Source organism: Mustela nigripes, chromosome 12 (genome assembly GCF_022355385.1).
Source record: "Mustela nigripes isolate SB6536 chromosome 12, MUSNIG.SB6536, whole genome shotgun sequence".
NCBI classification, from domain to species: Eukaryota; Metazoa; Chordata; class Mammalia; order Carnivora; family Mustelidae; genus Mustela; species Mustela nigripes.
Genome location: NC_081568.1, coordinates 105,352,512 through 105,364,834, shown reverse-complemented (window position 1 = coordinate 105,364,834; position 12,323 = coordinate 105,352,512). Strand labels below are relative to the sequence as shown.

General features: G+C 39.0%; 1 protein-coding gene across 1 annotated transcript in view; it reads right to left on the bottom strand.

Annotated features, from left to right (window-relative positions):
- The window catches only part of RASGRF2 (Ras protein specific guanine nucleotide releasing factor 2), a 251,066-nt gene that overhangs the window by 110,663 nt on the left and 128,080 nt on the right, over positions 1-12,323 (bottom strand). Inside the window, exon 13 of the mRNA XM_059418164.1 lies at positions 4,028-4,110. Coding sequence (XP_059274147.1) covers positions 4,028-4,110 — 83 coding nt within the window. The remainder of the gene's footprint in view (positions 1-4,027; positions 4,111-12,323) is intronic.

The window sequence follows — 12,323 nt, the reverse complement described above, 5'->3', positions numbered from 1 at the left end:
TTAAAAAAAAGTAATAATGGATGCCTGGGTGGCTCAGTTGTTAAGTTTCTGCCTTCGGTTCAGGTCATGATCCCAGGGTCCTGGGATTGAGCCCCGCATCAGGCTCCCTGTTGGCGGGAAGCCTGCTTCTCCCTCTCCCACTCCCCCTGCTTGTGTTTCTCCTCTCACTGACTCTCTCTCTCTCTCTGACAAGTAAATAAATAAAATCCTCAAAAAAAAAAAAAAAGTAATGGAAGAGATTATCCATGAACAGTATCCACCATTGCCCTCCCTCCCCCCACTTCCTGCAGTGTTCTCCGTTTTCTCATTCTGTAAAACCTCCCATCTGGCTGCTCCTTCACCCACCTGGATTCCCTGGGGTCCTGAGCAGCCATCCCAGGTGGATGAGCACACTAGCGGGAAGGTTCACACAGCAGCCCTCACTTGCACATTTGTTCGAAAGGCCAAAGGAGGCCAGCAGAGAGGCAAAGCTTGTAAGGGGAGATGCCTGGAAGCAGAGGCTGAATCCAAATAGGGCTCAAAGAAATGCACACCTTCGTTAGGACTGCCCAGGGCTTTCGCATTCTCTTCTGAGATCCCTTGTTCCCCTCCACTGCAGTTACCTCAGAACAGGCCATCAGTGAAGTCCAGGATTTCACCAACTGATCAAAGGACATACTGCGGGGCTAGGAATGTTCAGTAAGGCAACTGCTTGCTTAGAAACAGCTCGCTTGTTGTGAGTGCCCTGAATTAGCCCCTTCAGCACTTTGAGGGATTTTAAATTATATATTTATTTTCTTAAAAATAAAAAGGAATCAATAACTTTCTTAGCTTGCTCTTGGAAACTTCCCACCCCAACCCATGCGGGGTGCAGGCAGAAGTACTTCATTTGCAGGCTCAAAAGAGCATTTTAAATGAGCAGCTTACCCCTGCTGAGGAACCAAGGGTGGCCCGTTGGTTTTAGCCACTTCATTGATCTCGAAAATACACAAGAGCATCTTTTGAGATCCTTGAAAATGGCATGGGGCTCTTTTTTCCCCACTCACTATGTGACCCTTAATCAACTTTACTCTTAGGGTCCTTAATTTTCTCATTAGGAGAAAGACCTTAAGAACTTTCATGAATCAATCAGTCTGTCCAGAAAATGGATGATCAAGGTAATCACTTTCTCCCCCATCATTTTCCCTTTAAAAATCTCCGTTCTCTAAGAAAGGTGGGGTTGACTATTATCAAAAGGAAGCAACCCTTACCCTACCCTATCCTAAAATGGAAGCATCACTTAAAAGGGAATTTTCACCTAATAAATATCATAATTTTGCATTCTAATAGTGGTTCTGAGCTTTGCAGCTTTGACTCTAATTACTTTACTCAAAACACTTGAAGAAATGGAGTGCCTGGCTGGCTCAGTTGGCAGAACATGCAACTCTTAATCTCAGGGTCATAAGTTCTAGCCCCACGTCGGGCATGGAGCTTACTTAAAAAACAGCAACAACACTGGAAGAAAAAACTATGTTGTGGCAACATTAAATTAAAATAAAAATGACTAATGATACCACTGTCCTTCAGAATTATGATTTTCCTTTTAAGACAATAAATTAAATATGATGAAATTATTTAATTTTCTTTTATTACACTGAACGGAGTGTTTATTTCCTAAGGGGCTCTCAAGTGAGATACAATGCATTACTTAAGCCTCCTGTGACAATAACAACTCCTTTTTTGGCGAACTTAAAAAAGTAATCTTGAGACATGAAACCCAAATCACCTATTATAATTAAGTTTTAAACGGAAGTGAGTGCCTCCACAGTGACACCATGTCAGTAATAAGACACAATGAGGGGAAAAAAACGTTGTCTTTTTTTTTTCATGGTATGTGGCCAAGGAGATGCACAGGGAGGAGCTCATACAGAATTTAGAATAGGTCCACAGGGGGAACTATCAGAAGGAAGAGAGACTGTCAAATTATCCCCTTTCCTCTGACTGAGGATAATCAGGCTCAGTAAGGCTGAGGAAAGTGGAATGAAGAAATATATGAGACTTTACTCTGCCTCAGGTGTACATTCAGAATAGGCTAGATGGGCATCAAAATATGCGTGACTCTAATCAAAAATCTTTACAGCCCGAGATACAGGTTTCTGTCCTAGGAGGAGAGCGGTTCCTCTCATCTGTGCTCCCAGAAGAGGAAAGTCGCGGTCTGAGTGTGAGGCAGTTACACATGAAAGGCTGGACATGGACATTGTCAAACGGACATCATAGGTGACAGAAGATGCCTCTGAGTGTCAGCCATAACCAGTTAGGCATGAAATTAAAGTTTGTATCTTTATTCATTTTTAAAGTCAACAAAGTAAATGGACAGCATATGTAAAGTAGCTCTAGGGTTTAGGAGCTTATAACTTAGCTGCAATGTCCAATTTACATATTCTCATTCTAAAGCGGTTGGGACTTTCATGGCTGTCTAGCCTTCAAGAAACTACTTTTAAAAAATGAATAAAAGTAACACAAGCTATTTTGTGAAATATTAAAATAATAATCCTATGGTAGAAAATTAAACTAACTCTAAGCTAATGATGCGAATTTAAAAATTAAGTCACAATTTGGACCTCTTGGTTGAATACTGCATACCTGGTCTTAATCTTAATATCATACATTTTTAACTAATATGGTTTAAAAAAAAACTAGACTAAGTCAAAAACAAAAAAACTGAATGCTAAAGGAATCTACGCCCTAGAGCCTTAAAACAATTCTACCTAAAATGTTTTTAAATTTGACCGGTAATTTAAAATACTGTTATTCTTTCTGTTTATATTTTTCTTTTTTTTTTTTTTTAAGATTTTATTTATTTATTGGACAAAGAGAGAAATCACAAATAGGCAGAGAGGCAGGCAGAGAGAGAGGAGGAAGCAGGCTCCCCGCTGAGCAGAGAGCCCGATGCGGGGCTCAATCCCAGCACCCTGAAATCATGACCTGAGCCAAAGGCAGAGGCTTAACCCACTGAGCCACCCAGGTGCCCCATTTTATATTTTTCTGTAGTAATTACAGTACTAGTACAATGTACTTTGCCTTCATCTGATACAATAATAAGTTCTAAAAGCTGTACTGCTGGGATGGTGCTAAGAGCACTGATTTCCTATCAGAAGAGGAAAATTAATGTTATTTATTGCCTTGGCACAAATAGCTCAGATCTAAAAAAAAAAATCCACATTAAAAATGCATAGAAGACAAATATTTTCTTAGTTTCATGTAACTTTTTAAAAAAGATATAACAGGACTGCTCTCAAAAATACATTTTATTCTTAGAATTTGAATTGCAAAAAAACCAAAAAAACAAACAAACAAAAATGAGAACAGGGAACAATTTGGTCATCTCAAAATACTCCTGAAACCACTTCGGAATTTATAACTGAAAAAGTATGTAGAGACAAAAGCATTAATACAGAGAGCAATGGCACATAGTTAATGATATAATTTCTCACTGAAAACTACCATTTCCCTATTGGCCACTTTAAATTATAGGATATGTTTTGTTAACAAAATAGAGTGAGAGCATGATGACAGACTTGGGCAAATCCACACGTAGGCATGGTAGATGGTACCCTACATATATACATGGGAAGGCCAACTGATTCATGTCACGTGTCTTTGAAATCTAAATATATTTCTATAACCAAATCTGAGTAATACAATTCATATCCACTGGGAAGATGCCAGAAGAATATGCCATATTTTGACCCAGACCCTGACCCTGGGTATATCTGGCTGTCACAGCTTTTCATATTGAACTTGAAAATCTCAGTAGGCTTTTGCCCTGAATGAAAGCATATGTAAGAGTATGAAAAACATTTTTCTAGGCTATGAATCAATAAACATGATCTGAAAAACCATTTTGATTGTATTATTTATAATAGCATACCATGAATTATCACATTACTATCAAGAAACATCACAAAAATGAAGCAGAATCCTATTGAAGCAATATTTTATGCAGGGCGTTATGTTCTCTACCAATTTGACTTGATTAAAATGTAAGGGAAAGGATTATTACACTTACTTAATCATATGTGGCACAGTAACTTTGGAATTCTCTTCAAATACTATAGTCATTAAACCATTACACCGTATATTGTCCACACACTGTGAAATTAAAAAACAAACAATTTCAACCCACATGAAAACCTAGGCAGATCATAGAGTCTCAGAATTGTCTACAACCACAAAAACAAGCTGAGTTTCTCATTCTGTCTGTACACAGACACACATACACACACACACTCAGCAGCATATAAACATTATACGTTAACAAACAGATGCAGTACCCAGATACCCAAACTATACACCTGGCAAACACCTGAGGAGAGATATAAGAGCTGTTCTCCTGGATTGTACTGCCTAAGGACTCTGACCCCAAAGTCACATCATCACAATTCTCTGCCAGTGGCTGCCCAGTTGAGAGGTTTATATCTTCTGACGGTAATTGCCTCTGCTGTATTCATTCTCTGCCTGAGGGTGGTCTTGGGCAGGCTGAGCAGACATGATGGCTTTCTTGAGCGGAACTCATCTTCTGTCTCACAAGTAAGCTCTATGCCTGCTTCTAAGGTGTTTCTTTTGCCAACACATCCTCACTCTTTCCTAGCTTCTCTAGCAGTCTCTATTGGTGCCATGTTGATTTGATGAGGATACATTGTGTAATTTCTCCTGCTTCTGGAATGCATTAAGCCCTGTCCATCTTTTTTCTCTTTTCTTTTTAGGAGGAAAATTCAAGAACATTTGCTAATTTCCACTGCCTTATTTACTTATGCCTTATCAAGTTAAAAATTCCCTTTGCAATTAAAGAAGGGTTAGAGAAGGATTTGTTTTGAATTACACCACTTCCCTTTGAACAAAACAGAACATGAAAAAAGATTTAAGCCATTTTAAAAATCAAAACTTATGTCCAGTTACTAGGATACTGTGTAGTGATTTATAACTGCAATTAAGTGGTGTGAAGAGGTTGATTGGTGGAGGGTGAGGGGCATGGGGAAGAGTGTTGTACGGGGATAGGACTCACACACGGACAGGGAGAGAGACAGGATAAGTGAGTCTTTACCCCAGTGGCCTTCTATTCATTCTCAATGTTTCTAAAGCACAATAAGGATGCTGCTTGAGTCACCAACGCGGGAAGTCAGAGGGCAGAGATGGTAGTTGGTGAGAAATGTGGAAAATGAACGATATTCCTTTAGTTTCCTTTAACATTTTAAGCAAATGGCATAGTTACACAAACAAGAGCTTTAGGATGGTTTAGGATTATAGTTTCTATGTCTAGATTTTCTGTTTGGTTCTTTGACACATCGACCTGGTCCTTTTTACATAATAATGTTTTCCTTTTCCTTCCTGCCTCGTTCCCTTCTGTCCTTCCTTCCTCTCTCTTTCTGGCTTTAATATATTTTAAACATTCTTACTTTACAGTCTTTTCCAAGTTGTCACCCTATTATCTGAAGTTCTAACAATATTAATTCTGCTGTTCACTGTGTCTTCTGACTCTTTCATGATAGGTAAGTTACTTATAAGATTTGTAATTTTTTGATTTTGAACACACTATCAAGAGGCCTGAATTGTAAAGTGTTGCTAACAGAGGGACTTTTGTGTTTGCTTCTACCAAGCAGTCTTGGGATTTCAACAGTCCCCAGATTTGCTTTTATGTTAATTCCTTGCTTTGGATTTTTCACACCATGTGAATATTATGCATTTAAATTTCAAATCCATAAGCCAGAAACACATTCATTTCTTTCAAAGGAGAATTTTTCTAAAAAATCAGAACCCAAGACAAAGATGAACTTCCTTATTTCTTTTTGGGGCTAATGGGAAGAGTTTTTTGAGTTCTTATCTCACAGAAGGGATACCCTTCCAATATCCAGGCTTAAAACAGGCAGCTTAATTGGTTTAAGGGGCCCAAGGCTACCTCAGTCCCCTTAGTTAAAACCTCTCGGGCTTGGAACCAATACTCAACCTAAAATCACTCCTAGGTCTCTAGGTCATCAGCTTATAAGGTTTCTGCTCTAACTTTAAGTTTCTTCAGTATTTCTGACAACTAGAGATTTCTGTAAAATATCACCAATCTGTAAATATCACCAGTGTATTAAAAATTTTTTATTATCCTGATTTCATATGTTAAACATTTCTGTTTCTGTAACTAGAGGGGATCTAAATCAGCTCAGTCCTCTGCACTTTCGGAATTGGAACTTGAGAGAAATATTTTAGGTCCAAAAGATATTTATGTGATTACTTTTGACCATTTCATTATCCAGTGTCAAAGCTCATTCATAACTCTTCCTGATTTACTGTATGAAACATTAAAATTATTTTCAACAGAAAAAAATTTTTCACTTACGCTCAAGTTTCAGGAAATCAAAACCTACGTGCAATCTGAACCATAGCTCAAAGGCTACATAATAAAAATTCTTATTTCCAAGAGGCTCCTCAGACAGGCCCCAGTGACAACATGGGTAGACAAACAGAACTCTTGGGGGCTCTGGGTCACTAGCTCTACTTCAATAAGAGTATTCCTTTTGTATCTCACTTCCATTAGGGACTTTCAATGATACTGCACTGGAGAAAGGGTTCTCTTCTATTAAAAAAGTCACACTATAATGATCAGTGTATGAATATATTTATATTGGAACACATGGTATATATACTCAGGACCATATAAGCCTGTCTTCTAGTTATGTTGGGGAAATAATTTCGGACTGAGCCCTGGGAAAATATATGCAGCTCACTCATTCAAGAAGGACCACAATAAGCAAGGTGTCACAGATCTTTAAGCATATGTTGAATTTATGTGAATTATAGTAAACCTTGAAATTAATAGAATTAGGGCACCTGGGTGACTCAGTTGGATAAGCGACTGCCTTCAGCCCAGGTCATGATCCTGGAATCCCAGGACTCAGTCCCACATCAGGGCTCCTTGCTCCTGCTTCTCCCTCTGACCCTCTACCATCTGGAGCTCTCTCTCTCAAATAAATAAGTAAATAAATCTTTCTTTAAAAAAGAAATGGATAGAGTTAATAGAATAACATGCATATTCAAAGTAGCCCCAGGTAATTTTGATGCAAATGGCCCTTACACAATTGCTGAGAATGACAGCTCCAGCAAGGTCTTCTGAGGATCTTGCTTGAGGCCATACCTGTTCAAAGGCCCCTTGTCTACTGTGATCTATCACTACCCTTTTTACCTTCTAACATTTCTAAGTAGTGGGAAGAAAGGTTAGATTCCATTTTTCTCTTTTAATTTACCTTTCATGTTAAAGTAAAAAATTCCCTATTGATTCCAGAGGAGCTATTTTAAGGGAGAAAGCATGTGAGAGTGTCATAGGTTTGTCTATACAAGGTGTGCATTTTCACATATCTGCCCAAACCAAGCTCAGAGGTGAATTTTAATTCTGCATTTTAGTTAATACCCATAATTACAGAAAAATCTGTTTAGTACGCCATTATGTATGACAAGAAGACAAGCGTAAATGAATGCACTATATTGAAATGAATGGTCAAATCTTCAGCCTCAAATTTTTCCCTATAAATAGATGAAAAGGGAAGAATTATTGGTCAAGACCATTAGCTATTTGTTCGTTTTGTTGGAGGTGCCAACAGTTAATTATGGCCTTCCTGGTGTAACTAAAGGTGTAATTAATCATTCAAGCAATTGTTACTTCTAAAAATTACAGCTTCAGAGAAAGAGATCTGGCAAAACCAGTCTTAATTTTTGTATTGAGTTCTTTATATGAAACTGGGATTGTATCAATATTCAGATACCACTTTATTATTTTAAATAAGAGTCATATGTGATTAGTGTAGCATGGTGCAGTAATTTAGCCAGGTGGCTTCAAATCAAGTCACAAAAAAATTAAGATCTAGCAAAATAGAGGGACGAAAATAAAATGACAAAGTAATGGGGAACATATTCATAATATGACTTGAAGGAAAATGTTTATTTTCCTAGTCTGCAGGGATAGCGCCAATGAATCAATGTCTTATCTTAAACAGATAAGAAAGAGAAATGATAGAAAATATGAATCTCATTGATAATTATAGAAATATAAATTAAAATCAGTAGAGAATCACACTACTTTTCCACAAGATAGGAAGATGTGATAAATACCACAAAACTCAACAATGGCACAGGACTTAGAAAAAAGTTGCACAGATATTTTGCCGATGATGTAGTGAAATGATGAGTCACAGATTTCTTGCACTTTGGCAGTCTGTCAAATCATGAATCATGAAGTCATGGAAGTTACCAGACGCTCTACACCAACCTTACTTTCTGTAGAGAAGATATGTCAATAGGACCCTGAAAGGGAGAGTAACTCCCTGTATAACAATGTTTAGTACCACAACACTTACTAACGCTAAAACCTGGAATATATCCAACTATTGGGGAAAAGGTGGAAAAGTGGTATATTAATGTGATACTGTGTGCGCACGTGTATGTGCACATGCATGTGTGTGGCCACTCAAAGACACCAATATGAAGAATCCTCAGGAATACAGGAAGATGTAAATGAGGTAAAACATGAAAAGGATGTATATGTATACTGGGAGGCAAACTGCAAAGTTATTTCTGCATGGCAGGACTGTGGAGGTTTTAGAAGGGGAAACCACTGATTTACAGGGCAAAGGTCCTCCTCTTTAATTATGCTAAAGTGACCTGGGTAGGGGCATGTTGTCTGGAACCTAGATTCAGGAACCTGCAAGTTTGCAAAAACCCTCAGGCAACTCTACCACCGTTATCTGTGGAAATACTTTGATAAATATTAATTTGGTGGGCTGAATGTTGACAGTATTTTTAGCTCCTTTTTATGTCCACATTTTTACATATACATAATAAAATATTAAACAGTACATTTTCCAGCATTCAGTGAGCTCATCTTATTAATAAAGAATATGTCCACAGACACACTGGGAGACTGACAAATAACCATCAATGTATGTATAGTGCATAATGTCCCCCATAAAATGAAAATGCTTTGCGCAGAGAACAAAGCCAGTTGAGATGCAGGCTGCTAGGTGGCAGGCTGGGCTCAATCAACAGTGGAGCCCTCTGTCCCTACAACCCACTAATCAAACCCTGCACTGGCAAAATCGCTAAGAACCTCAGAGCACTCACTACTGTACTCAGCCCTTAGTAGCAGTAGACACGTGACCGCTCTGTCCTACTTGGCACATTTTCCTCACTTGACTTTCAAGACACCATACCATCAGGGCTGTCCTACCACACTAGTGGAACCTTCTCAGGCCTCTTGCTGTTCTCAACGACTCCTAATTCAGTCCATGGCCCTTTTCTCATTTCTATCTCTACTTAACTCCCTAGGTGTTCTCACTATTCTCACAGCCTTAAACACAACCTAAATGACACAGACTCTCCCACCTGAACCTCTCCCCTAAATGCTGGACTGCTGCTCACTTAACAACTCAGTATTAATAAGTTTCTTACATCACAACTCCATGCAAATGTGTCTAACAGCCTTCCGAAACTGAACCGACCTAAAGTAAGCTTCTGACATTCACCGCAAACCTCTGTTAATGACAACTCCATTCTTCAGTGGCTCAGGACAAAAACTCTGAAGATATCCTTGATTCTTCTTTTTCTCTCACACCCCAAGGAAAAGCCCTAAGAAAACCCTGTTGGCTCTCCCTTCAAAATGAGTCCAAAATCACAACCCTCATCTCCAGTTCCATTCCTGCCATGCTGATCTGAGCCTTCAGGAACTCTCGCTGGGTTACACCAACAGCTTCTCCTTCAGCTCCCTGCTGCCACTCGTGCCCTCCACTCCCATTCTACATGCAACACAGCGGGCAAGGCGATCCCTTTAAAACTCACGTCAGATCATGAAATTCCTTTGTCAAACCCTTTAAGAGCTTTTCATCTGAATCAGAGTAGAAGCTAAAGCTTATACCAGGGCCCACAACCCCACCCGCCGGCCCTCACCGGTTGGACCTCTGTTACCTCCCTGACTTCCTCTCTTCCTATTCTCCCTCTCATACCTTCCACTTCAACCACACTGACATCATGCTATTCCTCAAAATAGGCAGTGTCTTCCTACTTCGGAGTCTTCACAACGGCTCTTCCCTTTCTCTGAAATGACTTTCCCTTCATCACATATCTACATGGTATTTCCATCACCGGCTACAGGGTCTGTTTAGAGGTCTCCTGCAACCTGAGGGGACCACCGTTTTAAAAAGTGTACTGGGGGCACCTGGGTGGCTCAGCTGGTTAAGCGACTGCTTTCGGCTCGGGTCATGATTTAAGGGTCCTGGGATCGAGCCCTACATCGGGCTCTGTGCTCAGCAGGGAGTCTGGTTCTCCCCTCTCATGCTCTCTCACTCTCTCAGGTAAATAGATAAAATCTTTAAAAAATGTACTGACCCACACCTACCCCCAGTAGTGCCAACTTTCCTACCCTGTCCTATCCCCTTCTAGCCTAAAACAGTAGGTACTTACTTATTACATTTATTGTTTATTTTCAAAATCCCTCTGGCTAGAATGTAAGGTCAAAAGGTCAGAGAATTTGTTGTTGTTACCTCTTTTGTTCATGATGTATAACAGGTGTCTAAGCAATGCCTGGCATATATTATCACTGCATAAATATATTTGTTGAATGAATGAAATAATATATGTTAAAGCCACACAACATCAAGGCTCCAACAAACATAGTAATTTCATGAATTATATCATTGTCACTCAAAAAGAACTTTCCGTTAGCCTTTTTCTCCAGTTCACTTGTAGATACAGTCTAAAGAATTTAACATGTTAGCCATAGAGACTCAGGTAAAAATATGAAGAAGATGTATACTTCTGCCTCAAGATGGAGCCTAAGTGGGAAGACCCACTTGGATGCTTATGGCAGACAAAGCATTGTACCCTTTCTTTAAAAAAACAGTTATGGGATCATCCAGGCACCCAAGGAGCACCCAAGGATCCTTTCTTCGTAAAAATGCCTCTCCACGCATGCTAATGAAGGTTTGGGGCTTTTATCAATTCTGTATCTTAGTAGCCCCAGTTGTGCAACGAGGTAGAAGCTAGAAGCAGCTAGAAAAACACCTTTGCCTCCTCCTTTTCTCGCCATCCTTTCTACTTATCTTAGCTTCACAACACCTGCCAAATTTTGTTGCATTAAGTTGTCCACTGACCTTTCTTTTCTATTGGTCTGCCTAGCTCTTTGGGACCAGGAATCATCACTGTATCCCTGATACCCGCGTGATACCTGGCACTACATGCAGATTGCTCAACATACATTCATAGAACCGGTGACTGAGGCAGAGTTTCATAAGGGAAGAGATGTATTACAAACAGAGCCTAAAGTATTAAGTCATTCAGCACAGAGCTAATGAAAGGCTTAATAAATCACCACATAGATATAATTATGCAAATACAGAAGATTCCACATTTTTTTTCTTTTTTTGACTAGAAAAGAGGTGCCTTCTCTTCAAGCTATTTATTCACCATCAGAGGAGTCCTGGGGGTATATAGGCAAAAATCCAGCACTCCTGTAGAGGATGTTTAGAATGCTAATAAAAGCCCTGGATTAGGTTTGACTCCTGACTCAAAGCAGTTGTGTAAGTTTGGACATTTAGCCTTCCAAACCTCAGGTTCCTCACCTGTGAAATGGGCTGATACTTCTCTTTACCTTCAGAATACTATTATCAGGATCAAATGAGATTAAGTTTATAAAATTTCTTTTGACATATAAAAAATTATTTTGCCCTCCATTGTCTATTGTTCCTCAGTTTTCAGTCACTCAGAAGAAACTCACATTTTTACCTAAGATTTGTATATAAATTACTATGAGCTTTTCAGAAAAAAAGAAGGCATTTGAATCTACAGTATATGGTTTATCCATTTGCCCCTATCTTCCTTGAGTTAATAACAGAAAATAACGACCAAGTCTTCTTTTAATATTTGCCTTACATGAACATTTTTCTCCTATATTGGCTAATGGAGTAAAAATTAATGTGGAGCTTCAATTTAGGAACAACTAAGCCCAATCACAACTAGTTTTGACATATTTCCAATTTCTGAATACATGCAGCAATTCCTTCACTGGGCATTGTTGATCAAGGAAAAGTAAACAAATCTGTTTCCTACTTTCTCTCCATATAAAATACAGGAAAGCTCATTTTCAGGTTTCCTACAGACAGTCTATCTTCTTTGATATGATTCTTTAATTTGTGACTTCTCACAAATTAGCTGCTTTTGTATCTCTCACCATTTTCCTGCCTCAGGAATAAGTAAGCCAAAGATGATCTAATGGGGGGGGTCCCTGGAGAATTGATTACTAATAGGGCAATTTTAACACAACTGATCACACTTAC